General features: G+C 37.5%; 2 protein-coding genes across 4 annotated transcripts; both read left to right on the forward strand.

Moving 5' to 3' along the window:
* The first annotated feature begins 2,983 nt into the window (after positions 1–2,983).
* LOC110112559 (wall-associated receptor kinase 2-like) lies at positions 2,984–9,936 on the forward strand. The gene is made up of 3 exons (XM_020844818.2): positions 2,984–3,947; positions 4,024–4,485; positions 9,086–9,936. Exons 1-3 carry the CDS (start codon positions 3,029–3,031, stop codon positions 9,919–9,921), a joined length of 2,217 nt encoding a protein of 738 aa, XP_020700477.1. The 5' UTR covers positions 2,984–3,028; the 3' UTR covers positions 9,922–9,936.
* A 4,055-nt stretch (positions 9,937–13,991) lies between these two features.
* Positions 13,992–23,786, forward strand: LOC110112556 (E3 ubiquitin-protein ligase SINAT2-like). Of its 3 annotated transcripts, none has more exons than XM_020844812.2 (4): positions 13,992–14,271; positions 14,676–14,940; positions 21,484–21,870; positions 23,294–23,786. In XM_020844812.2, the coding sequence occupies exons 2-4, from the start codon at positions 14,728–14,730 to the stop codon at positions 23,612–23,614; spliced, it is 921 nt and encodes a 306-aa protein (XP_020700471.1). In that variant the 5' UTR covers positions 13,992–14,271; positions 14,676–14,727; the 3' UTR covers positions 23,615–23,786. The 3 variants fall into 3 exon arrangements, with proteins under 3 accessions (XP_020700471.1, XP_020700472.1, XP_020700473.1); XM_020844813.2 differs by having other exon boundaries at positions 14,260–14,383; XM_020844814.2 differs by lacking the exon at positions 13,992–14,271 and adding an exon at positions 14,288–14,405.
* Positions 23,787–25,917: the final 2,131 nt, after the last annotated feature.

Raw genomic sequence — 25,917 nt, forward strand, 5'->3', positions numbered from 1 at the left:
TTTTTTTTTTTTTTTTTTAATGGATTTTACAAGAAAAATGTTTATCTTCAACTTTCTTTAGGTTGTTAGAGATGGCTATAATTTTTTTTTAAATGTGGTTATAAAGTGATTGTGAGGAAAGTAATTTTTTGAAAGCTGCTGAAAGAAGTAGATTATAACAGTAAAAAAAAAAAATCAAATAAAAATTATGATTATGATTTAAAAAATAATACCAAATAAATCTTAAAGCTTGTGTCTTTTTCTTTTTTTTTAGGCAGGTTAATTTAGTCATTAGTTTAGTTGTCGACCTTATCAAAATCTAACTTAAAATAATATTACAATCAGTGAAGCTGATAGCATGATAAGTTGCTTTAAGAAATCAATTCATGGGGTCTTTTTTTAGTTAAGGGAAAAGAAAATTTCACCTTTTTTTTTTTTTTGAAAAAAAAAGGCCGAGTTTTTGAATACGTATCACAGGCACTTTCCCAGCTATCTCGTATTTAGTGCAGCTCTTATTCTGCGTTCGGATTGCCTACACAATAATTTCTGGATGAGAAGAGGGAGTTAACGGCCTTCTTCTTGTGCAAGGGCAGAATAAATCTTTTTTTTATTATTATTATTGTTAAATATATAGTCTTATGTATAAAATAGTGTTGAATTTTTTTTCTCAAAATTTGGGCAATTATATTTATTGAAGGTGAGCAAAATAGTTAAAAATTTATTTTGTTAAGCAAATCACAAACCTTGCCTTTCACGGTGCACTTTGTCTAAAAAATAACATTGCACTGAGATTTAACAGGTTCGCGAGGGGCTAATAGTAGTCGTTCAATAATGCATACAACTACATTAGCCTCATCGCAAATTCTTCTCTTTTTTCTTCAACCTCCTCACTTGGTGTGGTAGCATTTTCAAATTCTCCTTCGACAAATTGTATTTGTGGTTGGTGAGGACATTCATTAGATCTATGTCCTGGTAGAGTCCAGTGGGTTTAGAGTACAAATTCTTCTTATGTGGTATGTGCTGCTGAACATGGTATAACTTCTTGTAGGCCACCTATATACCATGCTCAAAGCTGATTGTTAAACTCATTGAGTTTGTTTTTGGCACTTAATCTGTAAAATTCTTCGGTGTATTCATTAACAGTGCAGTTTTCCTGTGTACAATGTTGATATCTCATATAGAGCATTTATTCGTAATCCACTTGAAGGAAATAACCACGTACCAACTGCTTCATCTCATAAAAACTTCAAATGGACCCCTTCCCTTTATGGCGCCTAAATTGCAAAACTTGCCGCCACCAAGCGCCCACCCCTTCTTTCAAAGGACAAATGACATACTTCACCTATTTTTCAGGCAAAAACTCCATGTATTCAAAAAAACATTTACTCTGCTCTTTCCCAATCCAAGTAATCCTCAATGTGTAATCGTCCATCAAAGAAGGTAGGGGTGTCAATTTTTGACACGACCCGAAACACAACCCGAACCCGACCCAGAAAAATCCAGGTTCGGGTCAACCCGAACCCGAAATGGGTCGGGTTCGGGTTAAACAAATCAACCAGTTTTAAAAATCGGGTCGGGTTCAGGTTGACCCAACAACCCGAAATTGACCCGAAAGTGACACGAAAACTCATATTTGACCCGATTTTGACCCAAAAATTAGCAATTTTAGGTCAACTTCGGGTCCTTCGTCTCGAACGGGTTGACCCGGACTCGAATCTGGTCGAGTTCGGGTCTAGAAACCTGACCCGTTTTTAAAAACGGGTCAGGTTCGGGTTGACCCGAACAGTATCGGGTCAATTTCGAGTTCGACCTGAACCCGACCCGCTGACCCGAATTGACACTCCTTAAAGAAGGGAATGTCCAGTTTAACTCAAAAGTCGCTATTATGTTGGGAATGTTATTCTTGGAGACGTCTTACTGGTGGGCGTACCAAACTATCACCTTCATCAGAGTCTGAATAATCGAAATGTTCTATGTTAGTATCTTGACGTCTATGTGGTTCATTAATAATGTGTTGATGCTCTGGTGACGCCTGTAAGGGTTCATGAGCTGCTCTTCTAGGAAAATTATTACGTCCGGTGTTTGGATTTATCGGAAAGCAAATTCGGACGGTTCGGATACCAGATGAAGGGCAAATCTGGACGGTTCGGACACTTAACATAATAAGTCCGGATTCGCCGCTCTTCTCACATTCAGACGCTATCCGCACCATTGGAACTTTTATTCGGTCCAGTGAACGTACGCTCCTCTACGTTCGGCCACCAATGTTTTAGCGCCACGTAGCATGAAGAAAAGTCGACGACCCGACCCGCTGTTTTTTGGGTTCTTGCACATGCGTTTTTTTAAATCCTTGAGGAGCCAAACAACATCCCATCACCTTTTGGATATATTTCAAATACCTAGCAATACCGAGCAAATACCGAGTTGTACCTAGTTTTTTCTAGCAATACCGAGCAAATACCTAGCAATACCGAGCAAATCCCTAGCAATACCGAGCAAATCCTGAGCAAATACCAAGTTGTACCGAGTTGTACGGAGTTGTAGAAAAACTCGGTACAACTCGGTATTTGCATGGTTTTGGTCTTCACAGAACTGTATTTCTCGTTTTTGCAAAGCAATACCGAGCAAATACCGATCAATACCGAGAAAATCGCGAACATAGCATTCCCGGGTTTCGCTACGGGTCAAGTCGTCGGGCCGCGCGGTAAAGAGTAAGAGCACGTGGCGACATGTTATTGACGGCCGAATATAGCTCTATGTCCGATCAGAGGACATAATAATTATCTGCACCATTGGGACTAATATTCTTCTTACTTCATGCTAGCATATAATAAAGATATAAGGCTCATATATGATATAGTGTTAAATAATAAATATCTAAATTTTTATATTTATTTGTATCACATTTAAAAGTTTTTAACGTTAAATCATTAAAGGTTATTTGTTAAGAATAAGGAGATTAGTGCGGTCGAAGAGGAGTCCACCCTGTCGAGCCGGAAAAATTACATAAGTTGTATGAGCTTCTCAGAATCCTCAACCATTGGGACTAATGGTCAAGCCTGGTCATCTCCTCCTCCACCTCCTCATCTCCCTTTCCTCTTTCCATTCGCCATCTAATTCCTCACCATCTTTTTTAAGCCCATTCGTGCTCGATGACGACGGCGGCCAGTTCTGCAACGGCATAGACATCCCCTTCCCCTTCGGCATCTCAGGTTACACTTCTTTAGCACCAGGCTTCAACATCACCTGCAACTCCACGCAAGGAAACAGAGATCTCCAAACTTCACCTCCACGCCTCAAACTCTTCTCCGATGAGCTTACAATCATCGACATATCTCTCAACGATGGCTTTCTCCGCGTCAACCTTGACCCCTTAAACTGGCGCTGCGATAGTCCCTCTGCGGAAGAACCAAGCAAATATCGAGACCTCCTCAAAGACTCCCCCTTTACCTTCTCCTCGACTCAAAATGTGCTTACTGTAATTAGCTGCGACGCGATGGTTTTCCTACAGCAGCAGGAGAACAACAAAACCGTTAATAGAAGCTGCGTCTCGTTCTGCGAGAGCACGGAGAGTGTAGTGGATGGATTTTGTTCTGGTGTGGGTTGCTGCCAGGCTTCCTTACCCGAAAAGCTGAAAAGCTTCGACCTTGATTTTCGAAGCATTCGAAACACGATAGGATCGAATGTGACAAACATGTTGTGTGGCAGGGCGTTCATTCTGGAACAGAAAGCTTTTGAATTTTCAGCGGAAGATATTAATGGAGTGGTAGAGGGAGGTGCGCCGAGGTCTGTCGTGCTCAATTGGTCGATTGGGAATAAGTCATGTGAAGAGGCTAAGAGGAGTGGTGCCGATTCTTATATTTGTGCGGAGAGATCAGAGTGCAATGATTCGAGTTCTGGAGTTGGATATCTGTGCCGTTGCTTGGAAGGATATGATGGCAATCCATATATACCAGATGGATGCAAAGGTGCATAAATTTAGATTGATTTCTGATATTTCTGAATTATGATGATTAATAATAAACACAATTGAATTTTTTTCAGATGTCGATGAGTGCAGCGTCAATGGGACAAGCCCGTGTACAAGGAAATGCTTGAATTTTGACGGAGGTTACCGTTGTGCCTGCCCCTTTGGAACAACCGGCGATGGCAAGAAACAAGGAAGCGGCTGCGAGAGAGTTGCGCCAATCGATATTGCTTTGGCTGCTGGGCTCTTCCTTTTGCTTCTCCTCTTTGTTTTGGGCCTGTTAACTTACAGAAAGCTGAAGGGACGACGTGTTGAAAAGCTCAAGCAGAAGAATTTCATGCGGAACGGAGGACTTCTGCTACAGCAGCACTTATCTGTCAGAGAGGTCGCCGCCAAGATCTTCACCGCCAGCGAGCTTGAAACGGCAACTGACAAGTTCAGTGACAACCGCATATTGGGGCATGGCGGGTACGGTACAGTTTATAAAGGAACTTTGTCTGATGGTAGGGAAGTTGCGATCAAGAAATCGAAGCTGGTGGATGATATAACAAACAGAGAAGAGAAGTAGTGAAGAGGGAAAGCAATTGGAGAATTCTGCTGTGACAAGCAGATTTCATTTTCATTACTTTTCTTGTATAATACACCTCTATTTATACACTTTGTATACTAGCTTATCCGTACAATACAGCTGGCGTGGTAACTGAATTAGTTTCTTGATTTACATTATGCCTAATACCCTCCCTCAAGCTAATGTTGTCGGTAGAAGAGATTAGCTTGTCGGATAGTTGTTTGAACCGAATAGAGGAAAGTGATTTTGTAAATAAATCCGCAATTTGATCTTTGCTTGAGATGTGATGAACATGTATTGTTTGCTCTTTAATGCAATTTCTGATAAAATGACAGTCTACCTCAATGTGTTTTGTGCGAGCATGATAAACTGGATTATTTGCTAGTGCTATGGCTGATGTATTGTCGCAATATAGAGAGGTAGGCATTTGTTGTTTGCAATCTAGTTCTTGTAGTAGTTGTCTTAACCATATAATTTCGGTGGCAGCCGATGCTAGAGCACGATACTCCGCTTCTGTAGAGGATCTTGCAACTGTTTGCTGCTTTTTAGCACTCCAGGAAATAAGTGAATTTCCTAAGAAATTACAAAATCCTGTTGTTGATTTTCGGTCCAGCTGATCTCCTGCCCAATCAGAATCAACGTACGAGTGAAGTATTAGAGAGTCACCTGAGATCGGTAATCCATAATCTGCCGTTCCTTTGAGGAATCGGAGAATGCGTTTTAAGGCTTCGAAGTGACTATCAAGCGGATTATGCATGGCCTGACTTACTTTGCTTACAGCATAAGAGATATCAGGTCTGGTTAGTGTCAAATACTGCAGAGCACCAACCAGTTGTCGGTATAGCAGCTGATTTGCGCATGGCTTGTCTTCCATTCTGGCTGCCGTTGTTTTGAGTTGTGTCGGAGTCGCTACTGGCTTGCAGTTGAGCATTCCCGCTCGTTCCAGGATCGTGTTAACGTACCGCTGCTGATTCAAGATAACTCCTGATGAGGTGTACGTTGTGGTGATTCCTAAAAACTGAGATAATGACCCCAGATTTCTCATTTTAAATTTGCTGTGTAGATAATCCACTGTAGTCTGTATGAATTTTTGGTGATTCCCGGTTAGCATGATGTCATCTACGTATATCAAGAAGTAGGCTCGAATGCTGTTTTGATGATAGATCAGTAGCGACGGGTCTGAATTACTCGTTTTGAACCCAATAGTTTGAAGAGCTCCTGTGAGAGTTTCAAACCATTGGCGTGGGGATTGCTTCAAGCCATAAAGTGCTTTCTTGAGCTTACATGCATGATTTGGATGCATTGCATCTGAGAATCCCGGCGGCTGCTTCATGTAGACGGTGTCCGTAAGTTTACCATGTAGGAAAGCATTTGATACATCCAATTGATGTATATACCATTTATAGTGTAGTGCTAGAACAATAAGGATGCGTACGGTAGGAGTTTTCGCCACGGGACTAAATGTTTCGTGGTAATCTAGTCCGTATTCCTGCTTGTATCCCAATGCTACTAGCCGAGCTTTGTATCTCGCGATGGTGCCATCTGAATTATACTTGGTCCGGTAAGTCCACTTACAGCCAAGTAAATTTTGTTCTGGAGAAAAAGGCACTAGATCCCATGTTCCTTGTAGTTGAAGCGCTTGAAATTCGGCCGACATAGCTTCCCTCCACTGTTTTTGTTTGATGGCTTGGTGATAAGAGGTAGGATCTTGATGAATTATTTGGTGAGTAAGATTGAGAATTTGTTTTGGTTTTAGGTGACCCGTTTGATAACGAGTTTTCATGGGATGAATTGATTGTTTTTGAGGAAATGTGGTGATGGGATCGTGTTGAGTAGTATTGTCTGGAGTGAAGGCTGGAGTGTTAGTTGCCTGTGTGGTTTCGGGAAGTTGTGAATTGCAGTGAGATGACGAGTGGGATGAAGGTAATGAGATTTGTGATTGTTTTGAAGTTGAAGCAGGATGTTTGTTGAGCTGGACAGAGGTTTTTGTATTAATGGCGTTGGTGGGAACAAGAAGTAGAGGACAAATATTTGAAGGAGATTGTGGTGGCAGTGTAGACTCATTTTGGTTTTGATAGGGAAAAACATTTTCATTGAATACCACATGTCTAGATGTGTAGATTTTGTGAGTTGTTGGATCAAAACAGTGGTATCCTTTTTGAGTTCCAGCATAACCAATGAATATGCACGGTGTGGAGAAGGAAGTTAATTTTGATTTCGTGTAAGGTCGAAGCCAAGGATAACACAAACATCCAAATGTTTTGAGATGTTTGTATGTGGGCAGTTTGCTATATAGGATTTCGTAGGGCGTTTTGTTGTTTAGCTTTGAGCTGGGAAGGATATTGATGATGTGGATGGCAGTGAGAAGAGCTTGGATCCAAAGAGTTTGAGGTGCATGAGCTTGTATGAGTAGGCTGCGGGTTGTCTCAATAATGTGTCGATGTTTGCGTTCAGCGACACCATTTTGAGCCGGGGTGTAGGGACACGTGTATTGGTGATTTATGCCCCAAGATTTGCATATTTGTTTAAAAGAATGATTTACATACTCACCTCCTCCATCGGTGCGTATGGTTTTTATGGAAGCATTGAATTGACATTTTACCCATCGATAGAATTCGATAAATTTTTGAACTACTTCGGATTTTTGTTTCAAAGGAAAGACCCACACAAAACGTGAGTGATCATCTATAAAAGAGACATAGTAGCGATATCCGTGTATAGAGTCGGAAGATGATGGACCCCATACATCCGAATGTATAAGCTCAAATGTATTCCCTGTATTAGAAACAGAGGAGGAGAAGGGTAATCTCTTGCTTTTGGCAAGATTACATGTGTTACATGTTTTATTGTGCAAGGAGGTACATATGGAGGAGTCTAATTTTGTTAATGTTTGAAGCTTTTTGTAATGTGGATGACCAAGCCGATTATGCCATAGATCGGGAACGACTTGAGCTGAGAACAAAGCAAGAGAGGATGGCGTTTGGGACGGTTTGATGGAGTAGAGACCGTTGTGACTAGGTCCCTGAAGTAAAATGCGATTGGTCCGAGCTTCCTTGATTTGATAGCCAGATGAGGAGAATGAGACAACACACCCGTTATCTCGAGTTAGTTGGTAAATGGACAGCAAGTTAAATGACAAGTTTGGAACAAGATGAATGTGATTTAGTTTGAGATTACCAGTTGGGGTGGGAAGTATGCCTTTGCCGGTGTTTGATATGGACAGCTGATGTCCATTTCCGATCGTCACTTGTGAGTTGCCTGTGTAAGGCTCAGTTATATTGAGCTGATTTGGATCTGCCGTGAGATGAGAGGAAGCTCCGCTGTCCAGGAACCATTCATTTGTTCGATTTTCGTCCGTCGACGTATATAGCGCAGTTTTTGATTCTTGATATGATGGATCATGCCTGTGCCAGCATCTTAGAGCTGAGTGGCCTGGTTTGGTGCAGATCTGACATATCACCGACTTATTTGATTGCTTTTCTCCTGCAGTAGAGGTGATACGGGAGTTGGCATTGCTGTTAGATCTTCCATGATAGTTGTTATAGCGACCGCGACCTCGTCCTCTTGATGCCGTCAGTGCCATCGTTTTATCTGAAATTTGAAGCAGTTGCAGATCACGAGCGGCTTCTTGTGCCAAAGTTTGTTCCTCTGTACACAACAGAGTGTACAGTTCATCAAGGTCCAGTGGTTGTCGACTGGTGCGAATCGCTGTTTTGAATGCTTGATATGTCGCCGGCAAGCCGTTTAAGGTATGAAGTATGATATCCTCGGGATCTATCTGGCATCCAGCGGCTGCAATGGCGTCTACTTTGGATTTTACAAGAAGCAGATATTGTGTCATCGAACTTTCGCCTTTAGTGAGAAACTGCAACTCATTCTTTAATTGCATTACTCGAGATCTTGTTGTAGCTTGAAGACGATGATTCAGCGTAGACCATATTTCTGTACAGTGCGTTAAGGATAATACATATGGTAGGATAGAAGGCGAAATTACCGACATTAACGCTGCTGCAAGATTTTGGTCCAGTAGCATCCATGTTTCATATGTTGATTTTGCGCTAGAATTTGAGTTTTCGGCATTTGTATTACTTTGCGGAGGACAAGAGCACGAACCGTCGAGGAAACCTTTGAATCCATTTGCAGCGAACACTTTTTCTACCTGTGATCGCCATAACGGGAAGTTGTCGGCGGTGAGTGTGATGGAGACGAGATTCTTAATATTTCCGATCAAGAATTTTAGCTGGGGAGGAATCTGGACAGCGCTAATAGAAGATATGCTATCGACAGACGATGTCGATCCCGCCATTGTGTCTTTCGTCGGAGAAGACGTCTGAGATTGAGGACGAAAAAGCGGCGAGTCAATCCTGCTCTGATACCATATAACAAACAGAGAAGAGAAGTAGTGAAGAGGGAAAGCAATTGGAGAATTCTGCTGTGACAAGCAGATTTCATTTTCATTACTTTTCTTGTATAATACACCTCTATTTATACACTTTGTATACTAGCTTATCCGTACAATACAGCTGGCGTGGTAACTGAATTAGTTTCTTGATTTACATTATGCCTAATAGATGAGACTCAGATCGAACAGTTTATTAATGAAATGGTCATTCTTTCTCAGATCAATCACAGGAACGTGGTTAAGTTGCTGGGCTGCTGCTTGGAAACACAGGTGCCTCTTCTCGTCTATGAATTCATCTCCAATGGAACCCTCTTCGACCACATGCATTCGGACAGCGAATTAAAAACGTCGCCTTTATCGTGGGAAACTCGCCTGCGAATTGCAGGGGAGACGGCGGCGGCTCTTGCTTATCTGCACAAAGCGGCTTCAACGCCCATCATTCACAGGGATGTGAAGTCGGCCAACATACTTTTGGATGAGGAGTTCACCGCTAAAGTGTCGGATTTTGGAGCTTCAAGGCTTGTTCCTTATAATCAGACTCATGTTACGACGGTGGTGCAGGGAACTCTGGGCTACTTAGACCCGGAGTACTTTCACACCGGCTTGCTCTCGGAGAAGAGCGATGTATACAGCTTCGGTGTTGTTCTGGTTGAGCTCTTGACAGCAGAGAAGCCGGTGTCATTTTCTAAGTCGGAGGAGCAAAGGAACCTGGCGTCATATTTTGTTGGCTTGAAGAAAGAGAACAGAATCTTAGAGATAGTGGATCGGCGGGTGGCTAAGGATGCAGAGCCGCTGAGTTTGTCTGCGACGGCGGAGCTTGCGAGGAGGTGTTTGAATGTTAGGGGAGAGGATAGGCCGATGATGAAGGAAGTGGCGGTGGAGCTCAACGCGCTGAGAAGCCTTCTCATGCTGAGAAGGCCGCCGGAAAGGAGTGCTGCAGAAGAGCAGAGTAGATGTCTGCTTAGGAATGATGGGGAAATTAGCATGGAACAAGAACTCCTGTGACCGTCAGCCATCTCTGATGCTGTTTACTGAACGGAAAGCTCAATAGCGGATCACTAAGAAAGTTTTTTTAGGCAAAAGAAATCTTTTTTAGTCTATTTAGGATGAGATTTTAAGTTTCTATATTGAGTGAGTACCTCCATTAAGCGCCCAACATTGAGACTCAACAAATACATAGTAAAATGATGTATTTTTCTAGTTATTTTCATGTTTTCTACTGTGTACTGTCATTTTTGGCATGTTGTTATAAATAATGGGTCCCTAATCATGTAAATTTTTGACCTCATATATATACTCTCCTTGCAATTTTCTTTGATGGAGTGAAAACTTGTAATTCTTAATCAAGCAAAAAGGATTCTTTGTTCTCTTCCTTCTTTTATCTCTATTCTCTTTAGGTTAAATGCTAACTTGTTGTAATGCTCCATGGATAAGATTAGATCCAACAATTTCAACGATATAGTATGGATAATGTCAAAGGCCAGGAGTCATGCCAATGATCGACTTATGAAGCATTTTGTATTGTGCAACTATAGTAATTATAAATTCATCACATATATACAGATCTAGAATATGAAGGATTGTCTTGCTCGAATGATAAAGGAAACAGTAACATCCCCCCCCCCACCCCCGAAAAAAAAAAATGCTAGTTTGCCTTAAGTGTTTGACAAATGCTATGCAAGCTCCTTCTAATAATTATTGGAGATATACTATGAAAAGTACCATAGAGGCTCCTTTTCCTTATCGGCCTAAAAAATATTTGTTTCAGTTAACTAACCTTCTATTGATGGAGATTTTCAAGGCTCAATCTACTGCAAGATTCAACATACCCACACTATATGTTTAGAATGACCAATTGGATTGAGTCAACCGTGTCGCCCACTTTGATTTTATAATTTTCTTGTTTAACTACTTTTAAAGAGGCTACACTACGATGGTTATCACATATCTAGTTGGGTTGTATCTCCACCTCTTTATTCTAAATTCAAGCAATAAATTATTGTCAAATTTGACAGTGTGCCGAAGCTAATAAAGAACATTAAGACTCCTCTAAATATGAGATAAGAGCCTAACTAGACCCTTTGATATTTTGTGATGGTTCCAATAGGGAATAGTCGATATTTAAAATTTAGATCTTGTTAAATCCAAAATAGCTCTTACAAATATCCTTTAGAAAGGCCCATTTCAGTATACACTCAATTTTTAGAAGCCAAAAAATTTTGGTCGAGTTGCTTGAACCAACCAACTCACACATTATTGTTGAATAATATAATCATGTGACTTTGACTTATAGTTTCAAGCCAAAACTATTTGGTCATGTCTAAGAAAATCAGCAATAATCCCAACAATTTACGAAGAATTCTTGTAATCCTTTGGGTAAGTAGGGCTGCAAACGAACTGGAACAAGTCGAGTATGTGAGTGTTCATGTTTGAGTTCATTTATTATGAGCTTGTTCGAGTTCGGTTCGTGTTTGATTCAAGCTTTATTGTTTGTGTTCATGTTCGATTCGTTTAGTGCTTATTGAGTTTTAAACAAATAGGCCTTAACGAGCTATGTTCGTCAACATATTTAGTGAATTTTTTTACACTATCAAACAAGCACGTTCATGAACAAATCTAATGAGTGTTCTTGAGCTATAAAATGAGCAAGATCATGAATATATACATAATTAGTATTTTCGAGATACCAAGTGAGCTCGTTCACGAACAAACGATCTATGATTTTTCTTATATTTGTTCATGAACATATTACACAAACAATCTAGCAAATATTGACAAATGTGAAATGTCTTTTGTTCATAAACAAATTCATTTTATTGAAGTTATAAAATAAAATGAAATTAAATTTATAATAAAAGCAGTTATCTATTTAAAATAAAAATATGATTAATCTATATGAATATATTTATCGAGCTTATTTACGAGTTCGAAATCGAACACGAATCGAGCTTTATCGAGCTTAATGTTGAGCTTGTTCACAAGCTTCAAATGATGTTGTTCTTGAACCTAAATGAACCAAACACATTAGTGTTCAAGCTTATTTATTTAAGGTTCGAGTATTAAAAATGTTGTTCAAGTTTGTTTGTTTAGTTAGTTAAACAATCACAAATGAGCTTTAATCGAACTGAACAACGAGTAGCTCGTCGAATGTTTGGTTCGCTTGCAGCCCTATGGTTAAGTTGATTAAATAATAAAACAAACTATCATTGCATCATCAGTAATTGATGTAACACCATGTTCGAGTAAAGAATTAAGTTAGATTTAGGACTATTAGATATAATCTAATGGCACAAATAGATTGACCATGTGATGCACTAGGCTTTTGGGTAAAATTATGGTGTAGGAAAGATGATATATACTCTATTGATTGACATTTCGTTAAAGATCACGAGCAATCAACCATGATGGAGTGTCAAGAGAAAACTATAAGCATGGCTGAGTTAGGACTATAAGATCTAAGTTTATAGGTGACCAAGTTCTTTCCTAGGCATGGTTGAGGAAACCCTCCCTCAAGCATCATTGAGATGCAAGTTAATAATAGGAATCATCTTGCAACCTCTTTAGAATCTAAATATCATGATAAACAAAAGAGCGATGTAGCATTAAAGTGATGGCCACATCATAGTAATTATTGAGTTATAGATCTCACACATTAATTAAGGATCTCTCGATATGAATCCCATAAGAAAGAAAGAGATACAGGATGATAGTATGCATCAGCCTTAAAAACTTTTCTCTCCAAGGATTTTATCTCCCCCTAATATTGCCCAAAAATAATAAAGATATGTTAAAATATAGGGAATCATTTACAAGTCATGCCATCTACCAATTGTCACCTACTAATTATCAAATATCTAGTGTAACATAATTGAGAATGAGTAATGAAGAAGTAAATGATAAAATAAAAGAAAAAAAAAAGATTATTTCAAGAAGATATCATATATTATATCCTAATTGACTTTAACTTATATAATAATTAAAATCATATAAAAAAAGTTAAGAAAAAAATTACATAAAAAACTAACTCAAACTTTTTTCATGCAAATATCACATATATATCAAATAATAATAGTAATAGCATCCACTGCAAGAGTGAGCAACAACTCAACAAATAATGAACAACTAAGCATTTTTCCTTTTGAAGTGGTTTAACATTATATTTGAACTTGTTAAATAATGTAATTGTGTTTTTTTCAAGCAAATGACAACATTAATTGTTGAAATGAAGCCTTGTGAGGAATGTTACCTTTGGAGATCAACTCATGAAATGCGTAGTCAATACTAGTTGAGAACCAAGTAGGTTTAGTCAACTCCATTATGATTTTCGTGCTACAATCTTTGTCGCTAGTAACCTAATAAGCTCTTAAATATTATTAAAGCTATTCAATCTCTCCATAGACTCCATTCCATATGAACAATTATTTGATACTAAAAGACTAGATGTGCATCCATTCAACTAATCTTGAAAGCTTAGTAGCAATTTCTAGCCACTCCACCTTATCTTTAGTAACATGAAAAATCTGTTTGTGATAATTCAATTTGGAATTAACTACTTCTGATACAATGGATGAATCATTATAAGAGGTCTCCAATAAAGAGAACATGCTAACAAGTGTTTTTTTTTTTTTTTTCTTTTTTTATCATTTCACGTTCCAACAAGCATAATCAAGAAGTATATTCATATGATTTTGCTAGAATTGAGATCTCCAAGTCATAAGTCACTTTGACATCCTATATCCTCAATAAAAGCAACTTGATCTTAGCCTAAGTGAGCTTGATAAGTTTGGCTTTCCTTTCTCCCTAAGTATCCAATAAGTTAATTTTCTCTAAGGAGCTAACATTTTTATACAACAAAATGTCAAACTCCTTTTTTTAGTAGGAGGTTCAAAAATACTTATTCCATCTTAAATTCCAACCTCGATGACATGCTCTTATTGGCCCCAAATTATTGTAAATAATTTGGTACAAAATACAACTTTCTCAATTTTATTACCCAAGCCTCTCCATTGTAGCTTCAATTTAAAATTATCCCCCTATTATACTGATCACTTGGGTCCTTTGGGACGCAATGCGTATTAAAAATTATGTTGGGCTGAAGCGGTGGGGACATGACTGTGGATCGGCTTTTTCCGGGTTGTGCAAATGGACAGCGGAAACCGGCGGGGACGAGGACAGGATAATGGTCTCCCAGTTGAAGAAGCCCTACTCCTCTTTATATCAACGCGCACTTCTTCTGCGCTTCCTTACTGTTCATTTGGATCTTCTTCCCGGTCACTTTCAAGGTCGGAAATTCGTGTTATCCATCGGGACGCCTTTGATTTTCCGCCACGGTTTCGACTTCTTGTCGATCTTAAGGTAAGATGCCGTGGTTTTCCTTCTGATTTATATGGATCTTTGTGTCTGCGGTCGTTTGGGCGATCGAGAAGCGCTTGTGGGTCTCAAAGATGCAACCTTGCTTTTCTTCGATGTGATTCTTCATGAATGCTTTGGTTATTAATGACGGAAAGCCTTTATTAATGTCATCATATTTATCAAATTGATTGCCCATAATTAGACGCTTTAATAATTTTGCAATTCGTTGACTTTCCGCTTCATGAACTAGTTAAGCTAAAAGAAGATTTTGTGTTCTTTATACTTGTATAGATCGGGCGATTATTAGGCAAAGAAATCCTTTGATGTAGGGAAGAGTGATATTTTTGCTTTGTTGCATGGATCAGGCGAGAAGTTCTTAGGAAGAGTTGTTTGAAACAATTTTGCAGGAATTGCTGATCTAGGGCAAGACAACTTGGCGTAAAGCTGTACCTTGTTTTGATGTTTCCTGTGAGCCGGATTTGTATGGAGGATCCTAAAGCAGAAGACTCTGATGAGGAAGAACCTAGCACTTTAAATGAGTTTGGGAATGTTCATCTTGACAAGCCATTTTCAGCTCCTGGTGTAAAGAGAGGCTTATCCTCTTCCAGTAGTGTTCACGAATTACTTGAATGTCCAATATGCACAAACTCGATGTATCCTCCCATATACCAGGTTTTCTCCATATCCTCTCTCTGGAAACTCTTTAACTACAGTCTTTCTATATGATTTCAATTTGGATTTTGTCTGGAAGGCCTTTGTTTTGTTAACATATATACATATTTAAATTATTTACTGCTTCAGTGACTTTGTTTGATGAGAACTTTATCAAAGCAAGCTAATGTTATTCTGCCATATCATGAAATGCCAATTTATTTTTATTGTTTTCGAACTATTTGATATCGTCAGTTTAACCTGTTAGATACCAGGGAAAAAGCTGCAGATTGGGTGATGTACTGTCAACGATGTATTAATGGAAGTAGAAGTTAAATTGTTTTGTTCTCTAATCTCTATAAACTAGAGATCCCAGGGTCCCTTAGTAGAAACTGATATTACTCGTGGCTTTGTTAATCATGCAATTTTTTACACTTAGATGGGTACTTCCCATGATTTATGCTTTGATTATGAAGGATAATGTGACTTTTTTTTGGCTGATTTCTTTGTTTGCAAGGTAATTAGAAGCTAACTCATCTAAATATGGCAACGGATAATCTGCCTAAGATAAGGCATTCATTCATCATTGACCTATACTACTTTTAAAATAGCATTTGACATTCTACTTGATATATCATCAAAAAATTATCTTGATCGGGCACGAATCTCAAGGCAAAATCAAGCATGAAACTTCAAAAATTAAGTCCGGGATCACCTAAACTCCCATTTCAGCAAACTTATAGTCAAACTGAGCTTCTCGAAAACACGAACCCAACGACACCAAAGTCAACTCAATCCGAGCTCAAATGAGTCCAAATCAAGGACCCGAAGCGCTGTTGGAAAGTTCGAACCACAATTTGAGTTATCAAACGGTCTCGAAACATGACGTACTTATAGTCAACCGAGACGAATCCAACGAGCCCAAGATCGCCAAATTCTGACATCATTAAGACCTTCAAATGTCTAACAAACGGTCCACAATCAAGGGATTCAATATCAGTCGTCCATCCGAATCACTCCACCTTTGCCCTTGATCATCTTCCTATTTACTAGCCATGTCATTCTCAAAAACTATAAATATCCTCTCATTTCTCTTGAGAGGGGACCCAAGCAAGAAGAGAAGAAGTGAAGAAGAAGAGAAGAAGAGAAGAAGAAGAGAAGAATAGGAGGGAAGAAACTACTCATCGACCATCGCCAAAATTCTGCCCGACGCCCAAGTGACGTCAAAAATCTGCCCGACGCCCAAGTGACGCCGGAATTTTGCTCGACACCCAAGTGACGTTGAATGCTGCCCAAGTGACGCCAGAATTCTGCCCGACGCCCAAGTGACCCCAGAATTCTGCCCGACGCCCAAGTGACCCCAAAATTTTGCCCGACGCCCAAGTGACGTCGGAATTCTGCCCGACGCCCAAGTGACGTTGGAATTCTGCCCGACGCCCAAGTGACGCGAGAATTCTTCCCAAGTGACGTCGGAATTTCGCCCGACTTTCCAGTGACACTGGAACTTTGCCCAACTTCCAAATGACACTGGAATTCTAAGTGATTCTGAATTCGCTCAAATACACAACTTGTTTGTAATTGGATTTTAACCCGGAAGTGAAACATTGTAATCTGATCGTCCTAAAATTTAAAGACGATTCAGCCTCTTGTACCTCAAGCAAACACTAGTGGAATTATTTCAACTGGGCGTGGCCCCGTTGTTTTTTCCCTTTCCAGGGTTTCCACTTAAAAATCCTGATGTTTCTATTTTTCTCCTATTTGTGTGCTAGATATTCGTATAATGCTGAGACGGAAATTTTCTAACTCTATCGCCGCGTATATTCTAGCCCGCAACACTACTAAAATAAAACCTATTTAGAAAAAAAATATGGCCATTCATCTGTTTTCAATATAGATTACTATTAAGGGTGTTTGATATTCCATCGTTAAAAACAACTTAGGTAAAACCATTTTACTCTCTCTCTCTCTCTCTATATATATATATATATTCACATTTCCATCCGTCCTTACATCTATCTCTATCTCTCTCTCTCTCTCTCTCTCTCTCTCTCTCTCTCTCTCTCTCTCTCTCTCTCAGAGGGGGTAAAATGGTTCTTTGATTTTTTATGAATAACCAAAATGATCCTCAACTAAATTAAAGAACTATTTTGATCCCTCGAGTCTTTAAAAAAGAACCAAAGTTGTCCCACAAATCAAAATAGTCCCATGGTTCATCTATATATATAAAGACTAAAGAGTCAAGGGACCATTTTGATCATTCTCTCTCTATACATATTTATTATTATTATTATTATTAATTTAGGAGAAAACTTAGAATGAAAAGAAAAAATTTAAGAGAACCTATTTGCAATATCACATCCAGGTGAAAAAAAAAACAAAATAAGGTAGAGTAGTTTAGATCATGCATGCCATTTTAAAATGTAAATTAAAATTAAGTGTTAGGATTTTACTTTATTGGACAGGTAGGCTTTTTTATTAATAGTAGTGTATTGGGAAAAAAATGAAAGAGTGGTAATGCTTTGCTTGAGCCAACATCAAGAGTTAAGGCTAGATCGAAGTCTTTTTTTTGCCATTTTATGCAAATTAGGTTGAAATTATCCATTTGGATTATCTTAGGTTTAAATTTGAATTATTTGTTAGAATTAGATTTTATTTTTCAATGGGATTATTGGAAATCGGGTTGACCTCCAACATTAGGTGAGATTCCACTTGATGATGAGAATTAATCTATCATATTTAAATTCCATATGATTATTTAGGGATAAAAATAACCTATAGCATGTCACGTTAACTTAAAATCAAATCAACTATCTAGATCAAATATAAGGTCACATTTTGCAAAATCAATAAATTCTATCTTTTAAATTTCCTGTAGTTAAATCTATTAAATATTTAATTCTAGTTCAGAAATTGATTTCAAGTTTATTAGAACTATTTTAAGAATATCTACTTTTGAAAATTCAATAACTTAAGGTGACAAGCCTTGGATTTTGATTAGATTTCATTTTAATTTATGTGATAGTCCTTACAATACTATTTCTATAAATTGGAGTTTGTGGCCTGTAATGGATGATCATTAATGCTTGAAAGAATTGAAATTATAGTATTTCTCTTCCCCCCCCCCCCTTTGGGTTACCTTGATCTTTTTTGTTGGCTTTATTTTAGTGGAATATCAAGCACTTTTCTCATAGTTGTCCATAAAAAACAAATGAATGAATGGCAATGATTTTCGTAGGAAGATTTTATTCTATTAGAATATCAAGTGCCATTTGAATAGCAGTAAAGATAAAACATTAATGAACGCCATTGATTAACTTTGAGTGGAGTATCAATAGCCTTTTTAAAAGGTAGTATTCATTTAAATATGTAAAAGATTTTTTTCCTATGTTGAAAATTTTCATATGCGTATGAATGGCGACTTTTAGTATTAATAGACCTAGTGAGGGGATTGTGACTTTGGGCGATCAAGTCATTAATAAGAGTACACGTTTTAGATATCTTGGATCTATTGTTCAGAGTGATGGTGAAATAGATGGGGATATTATCAGCAGAATTCAAGTTGGATGGTTGAAGTGGAGGAATGCATCGGGCTTGTTATGTGATAGAAATGTACCCCTCAAACTTAAGGGAAAATTCTATAAGATGGTAGTGAGGCCTGCAATGCTTTATGGTGCCGAATGTTGGCCATTAAAAGAGAAGCATAATACTAAGTTAAGTGTGGCAGAGATGAGGATGCTCAGGTGGATGAGTGGCTTTACCCTTAGAGATAGGATACGAAATGAGCATATACGTGAAAAGGTTGGAGTAGCTCCAGTAGAAGATAAGATTAGAGAGAGTCACCTTAGATGGTTTGGTCACATAAAACGGCGGCCTTCCGATGACCCGGTTAGGAGAGTAGAGGTATTAGATTTGACTTATGTTAAGAAAGGTATGGGTAGACCTAAAAAGACTTGGTTAGAAAATATTAGGAATGACCTTTCTTTATTAGATTTAAACGAGAATTTGATTTTTAATAGGACACAATGGAGAAAAAGGATTCATGTAGCCGACCCCACGTAGTGGGATAAAGGCTTGATGTTGTTGTTGTTGTTTGTTTGTATGAATGGCGACTTTCTCTTAGAGATAGAATGTGAAACAAGATATATGTGTAAAGGTTGGAGTAGCTCCAAAGAGTAGCCTTAGATGGTTTGGCCACATAAAACGTTGGCTTTCTAATGACCCAGTTAGGAGGATACATGTATGGCCTATGTTAAGAGAGGTAGAGGTAGACTTAAAAAGACTTGGTTATAAAATATTTAGAAATGACATTTTTTATTAGATTTAAATGAGACTTTGACTCTTAATAGGACAATGGATAAAGGCTTCTTGTTGTTATTTTTATTGAAAAATTTCATATAATAATTTTTTTGAGATTAAGTGATCTCAAAGGGCATGACTAAAGTGTTTTTAATCATATATTTTGAATAAAAAACATTTAATTTTATTTATAAATAACCATATTTCAAGATAGAATGACATTCATTTTTTTGTTTCAAAATATTATTAAAAAAAAAAAGTTTTTTTAAATAATCGCCTTACATCCTAATTTAAAAGTAGAATCCCCTTAATTAGTAGAAGGAAAATGAGGAACGTGCACTTATGACATGCATTTTTATTGGTTTCATGAAATATATGATAGGTATGAATGCTATGTTGTTGTTATTAGTGAATCAATTTGAATTCATAATTCCATTTTCCATATTAGAGGGAGTTGAAAGTAAACATTAATTATTGAAGTCAACCTTAGAGTCTAAAGATTTTCGTTTCAGTAGATCTACCCTAATACATGGAGTGTAATTTTAGTAATAATAGATCTGGTGGGAGAATTGTGACTTTGGGCAATCAAGTCATTAATAAGAGTACGCGTTTTAGATATCTCGAATTTATTGATAAAGTGATGGTGAAATAGATTGGGATATTATTAGTAGAATTTAAGTTAGATGGTTGAAGTGGAGGAATGCATCAAGCCTGTTATGTGATAGAAAATTACTCTTCAAATAGAAGGGAAAATTTTATAAGATGGTGGTGAGGCTTACAATGCTTTATGGCGCAGAATGTTGGCCATTAAAAGAAAAACATAAAATTAAGTTAAGTGTTGCAGAGATGAAGATGCTCAGGTGGATGAGTAGCTTCATTCTTAGAGACAGAATGTGAAATGAGTATATAGGTGAAAAAGTTGGAGTAGCTTCAGTGGCAGATAAGATTAGAGAGAGTCGCCTTAGATGGTGAGGTCACATAAAATGTTGGCCTTCCGACAACCCGGTTGGGAAGATGTATTAGATTTGACCAATGTTAAGAAAGGTAGAATTAGACCTAAAAAGACATGGTTAGAAAAATTATAAAGTATTTTTTATTAGATTTAAATAGAAATTTGATTCTTAACCAGACACAATAGAGAAAAAGGTTTCACGTAGCTAATCCGACGTAGTCGAATAAAGACTTGTTGTTGTTGTTGTATTCCATTTTCCATATTCTCTAGTGTTTGCACTTTTGTTTCATGGCTAAGCTTTTGTTGGATCTTAATGTATATCGGTGTTTCTTATATGATAAATCAAAATCCATATGGATCAAAGTTTAGATGATAGAGTTGTGAATTGTTGAAAATGCAAACTAATTCTGATGACAACAAGTTTTTTTAACATTACTTTCTGCTGTTATTTATTGAGGCAAGAACATATGAGAAAATTCTATTGGCAATCTTAATTGCAATATGATCCACCGGATAATAATAGCAAAAACTAGCGTTTATGTCTTTCATATTTCTTTTTTATTGACTGAGAAATGGTTGTTTTGATTGGATGATTATTCTTCTTCTTCTTCTTCTTTTTCCTAAATTAATGAAAGGTGAAGATTATTTTTACCCATTTAAAAAATGCATTAGTCAGGAAAATTCCTCGATCTAACCATCTTGGTAGAGGATTTAAACCAAATACATAGTATGAAATGTGAAAACATATGATAGAGTTGTGAATTTTTGAAAGCATAATTAAATCTGATGAGAGGAAGTGATGGTTGCGTTAGGTTCTTAAGCTATTTATTGACATAATAGTTATATGAGAAATTCTGATGGACATCTTTTCACCAATGTGAACGACTGAAGAACAAAAACAATAACTATCTTTCATCTTTTATTGTCATTATGTTACTATTTTGTTACCCCAAGATATTTTGTTTTATGAAAATTCTCAATGTTTAACCAACGAGACTTAGCTTATGTGCTATTACCTCCACCACATAAAGTGTGAAGCGAGGGGTATCACTCCCATCTTTGGTGGATCACCAAGCAACAAAAATCTCTCATGGTTTGCAGTCCTGGAGAGAAATTTTTTATTGGTTCAAATTGCTCTTTTCCTCTTCTCCTTGTATTAATGAAAAATGAGTTCTTTTTTTCCTCTTCAAAATGCTTCCTATCCTTCTATTTAGCTGTTGATTTTGCGTAGTTTTTGTCAAGCTTTTTAAGTGCTTCCTTTTACATGGCAAAGATGATTAGAGATATAATTGCCAAATCATATTTTCTTCCTGCAGTGTCCAAATGGCCACACTCTTTGTTCAAATTGCAAGCTTAGAGTACATAATCAATGCCCCACTTGTCGCCATGATCTTGGTAATATCAGATGTCTGGCCCTTGAAAAGGTTGCTGGGTCACTTGAGCTTCCTTGCAAACACCAGGCAATGGGATGCTTAGGAATATTTCTGTATTATGAAAAATTAAAACATGAACAGTCATGCAAATTCAGGCCTTATAACTGTCCATATGCAGGGTCCGAGTGCCCCATTACAGGGGACACCCAAATGATCATAACCCACCTGAGAAATGATCATAAAGTGGATATGCATGATGGCTGCACTTTTAACCATCGTTATGTCAAAGCCAACCCACATGAGGTCGAAAATGCGACTTGGATGCTCACAGTAAGATTATTTGTCCTATATATTTTTTTTTAACTTGCATTATTACTTTTTGATTTTGTAGTATTTCACTATGATTTCAATGTCACATTATGCTAACATTGCTTTGAATAAAGTAACATTAATAAAGGCAGATAGTTTAAGTTAATTTCATCTTAAGTGCAGGAGTTTTACTTCCAATAAGGTTAATGTCGTGTCAATGGATGGTACATGGAGGCAAAACTTAGAACATGATGAAAGCGATCTAGGACGTAACAGTTCTATCATTCACAATGTTAGATCTTGATGAACGGGTCAAGCGGGAGTTTGCATTTTGAATTCAATCGATTTGGAAGAAATTAAATTGCACATGATATGAGATTTTTTTAGGTATTCCACATTCCCTAAAAAAATATTTTATATTTATTTTAGGCTTTGTTTGGGACGGATTTCTTACTGCTTCTTAAAGCAGCTTTCTAGTACAAAAATTTAAATTTTTGTGCTACAAAGATGTTTTAAGAAGCATTAAGAAAGCCATAGCAAATGAAGCCTTACTCTATACAAACACGTGCAGAATCAAAACCCATTTTGTTTATTGTACTACAACAACAACAACATCAAGCTTTTGTCCTACTACGTGAGGTCGGCTACATGAATTTTTTTCTCCATTTTGTTCTTTTAAAAGTCAAATTCTTGTTCAAATCTAATAAAGAACGATCATTTTTAATATTTTCTAACCAAATTTTTTAGGTTTACCTCTACCTTTCTTAATATAAGTTAAATTTGATACCTCTACTTTCCTAACCGGGTCATCGGAAGGCCGTCGTTTTATGTGACCAAACCATCTAAGGCGACTCTCTCTAATCTTATCTTCCACTGGAGCTACTCCAACCTTTTCATGTATATGCTCATTTTGTATCCTGTCTCTAAGGGTAAAGCAACTCATCCACTCGAGCATCCTCATCTCTGCAACACTTAACTTAGTATTATGCTTCTCTTTTAATGGCCAACATTCTGCATTATAGGGCATTGCAGGTCTCACCATCATCTTATAAAATTTTCCCTAAGTTGAGGGGGGCTTTTCTATCACACAACAAACCCGAGGCATTCCTCCACTTCAACCATTTAACTTGAATTCTACTTATAGTGTAATGTTAGGGTAAGATTGTGTAAATCAACTCCTTTCTAAATCTTATACTAACAGGCGCTTCATTCATTCGATATTTCTTTTGAAATTATAAGGAAGAAAAAAACTGACGACCAGATAGTTGAAATGAGATGGAGGTGGCTGCCGCAATAGTTCCACTAATGTAAAAGAACAATTCTCTTTGCACAATGACCACTTCGTATATGAATCCTATTGGAACCTTTTAGCCCATCTTCATTTACGCTTTTCTTTCATGCACTCCAGTCTAACATTACACGCCTTCCTTTGCATTTATGGCAGGTCTTCAACTGCTTCGGCCAGCACTTCTGTCTTCACTTTGAGGCATTCGTATTAGAAATGGCTCCGGTTTACATGGCGTTCTTGAGATTCATGGGTGAAGATGATGAGGCAAAAAAGTTCTGCTACAGCTTAGAAGTGGGTGGAAATGGACGCAAATTGTTGTGGCAAGGGGTGCCGAGGAGCATCAGGGATGGTCACAAGAAGGTCAGAAACAACCATGATGGTCTGATCATCCATCGAAATATGGCCTTGTCCTTCTCCGGCGGAAACCACCAGGAGCTCAAGCTTCGAATAACCGGCCGCATCTGGAAAGAAGAGTGAAGCATTTTTCACCTAAATTCATGGCCAGAAAGTTTAGGCTCACAAAGCTTGATGTAATCAGTATGTGGACAGTCTGCTCAAAGATTTGCTTCATGTATGCATTGTGTTTTGCCTTTGTGAAAACAGTCATGATATTAACAATGGAAAATGTTTGAAAGTGGTTTCTGCTTCATCCTTTGCTCAAAAAACTCTCCCAATTTGCAAAAAAGAAGCAATGTGCGGATACTGTACGCTGTTCGAAGACGAATCAGAATGTGTCGCGTCACTTTTTTGTTGTGTGCCGGTATTGTGTACCGGGTGACGTGGCGCATTCTAATTTGCCTCCGAACGGTCCAGTGCTTGCACAAAATATTTTAATATAAATGACTCATTGAGTTAGAATCAAATCAAGATGGTCTTAGAAAATGAATAATATATACTATTGTAAACATGTATTGATATATGTTACTATAAAGTGATGCCCTTTGGTCATAAGAATATTAGTAATCTTTTGACCATCAGTGATCATATATACAAATAAGTTTGAGTATTATATTGATGATGTTATGGTCGAAGGCTTTTGATGATTTTACCCCCCTCAATTTTGATTTTCTAGATAAGGATTAAGTGTGGGCTATCTATCTTCTTGTTTAGTGATTTTATTGACTCAAAAAAAGAGAGAATCATAAAACATTAAAGAGTTATAAGTCCCTTCATTGAATTTGGGTATGGGTGTTAATATTTGATACGATCAAAAAATTCGATCCGAAAATTTCGTGTTAGGATTAACATGTTTTTAAAATGGATCATATTCAACAAATCGACCCATTTCAAAAATTGGGTCGGATTCGAATTGACTTAGAAATCCAGATCTGACTTGAAATGACTGCGGCTGCCTGCATCTTCACTTTCGCGCTCTAGTCGCACCGTCGCCCACTATCGCTGCCTTACCGCGCGTCTCTGGCTACCATTGCCGCTTCCTTGTCACGCGTCACCGACTGTCACTACCACTGCCTTATCGCGCGTCGCCTGCTTACAAGATTTGGCTGAATAGGTGTGCGAACGGAGGACTTATGTTGCCGCTATCGATGTGGGTTGGACCCAAACTCGACCCGTGACCTGAAATTGACACCCCTAAATTTGGGCTTTGTTTGAGATAACTTTCTTACTCTTTTATAAAATTGTTCTAGAGATAGTAATTTTTTAAAATTGTTATTGAAAACAATTTCTTAATATAAATTTTTTTAAAAAATAATAATAATATAATAGGTAAAATAATAATTATAATTATATTTTTTTTAAAAAAAAAAGAAAAACCCAACGAAGCGTTCCCCTCCGCAGAATAAGAGAAGCAAGGCAGCCTACTATAGTGAAGTTGAGCTTTCTGCATCTCACCTTCCTTCTCTGATCCGCCACCCAACGGGTGCAACCACCACGATGGGTCCTCGCTTCGCCTAATTTACTTCTATTTTCCACAAAAATAATTAATTAATTAAAATAAAATAAACCGCTGCAGATGTCCAGATGCAAGGTATAAACGTATTTAGTAGTGCCTTTCTTATTCGATAAACCTCTCTGAGTCAACATCCAAAGTGAATTATTAGTTGAGGTGAGCGTTTTTATTTTTATTTATTTATTTATTTAGATTAAACATCTTAATTAAATTTAAATTCAAATAAATATTAAATACTTTACTTTTGCTCTATGATTAATGCTATAAAAATTTAATTAACATTTATGTTTAATTAAATCACTTAGCAACTTTTTAATTACTTTATTTTTCATATAATAACTATAATTTATGATTGGCCATAATTTTTTTTTGTTGCGTTAAAAAAAAAATTACTCTTAGAGACAGGACATGAAACCAACATATTCGTCAAAAGGTTAGAATAGCTCCTGTGGCAGATAAGATTAGAGAGATACGTCTTAGATGGTTTGATCATGTAAAACAGGGCAAATTATTGGGTCAGGTGACCGGAGGCGAAAAATAAGTTCGGACATCCAATAAAAATTTGCCGCGTCACCTTGCGCTTTAGTTGCGCTTTAGTTGCGCTTTTTGACTTGCGCTTTAGTTGCGCTTTAGTTGCGCTTTGGTTGCGCTTTTTGACATGCGCTTTAGTTGCGCTTTACTTGCGCTAATTTTAAAATAATATTTTATTAATATCCGGACCTATCTCTGCGTTCGGTCACCTGACCCAATAATTTGCCGTACAGTGGCCTTTTGATGACCATGTTAGGCGAGTAGATGTATTAGATTTGGTCTATGTTAAGAAAGACAGAGATAGACCAAAAAATACTTGGTTAGAAAATATGAGAAATTA

This window comes from Dendrobium catenatum, unplaced genomic scaffold (genome assembly GCF_001605985.2).
Source record: "Dendrobium catenatum unplaced genomic scaffold, ASM160598v2 fragScaff_scaffold_1608, whole genome shotgun sequence".
Lineage (NCBI taxonomy): Eukaryota > Viridiplantae > Streptophyta > Magnoliopsida > Asparagales > Orchidaceae > Dendrobium > Dendrobium catenatum.

Coding starts and splice junctions, on each gene's coding strand:
- LOC110112556 (XM_020844812.2), top strand. CDS start 14,728: ATGTTTCCTGTGAGCCGGATTTGTATGGAGGATCCTAAAGCAGAAGAC. Junction 14,941..21,483: donor TGTATCCTCCCATATACCAG/GTTTTCTCCATA, acceptor TTCTTCCTGCAG/TGTCCAAATGGCCACACTCT. Junction 21,871..23,293: donor ATGCGACTTGGATGCTCACA/GTAAGATTATTT, acceptor CATTTATGGCAG/GTCTTCAACTGCTTCGGCCA.
- LOC110112559 (XM_020844818.2), top strand. CDS start 3,029: ATGGTCAAGCCTGGTCATCTCCTCCTCCACCTCCTCATCTCCCTTTCC. Junction 3,948..4,023: donor TATACCAGATGGATGCAAAG/GTGCATAAATTT, acceptor AATTTTTTTCAG/ATGTCGATGAGTGCAGCGTC. Junction 4,486..9,085: donor CAAGAAATCGAAGCTGGTGG/ATGATATAACAA, acceptor TATGCCTAATAG/ATGAGACTCAGATCGAACAG.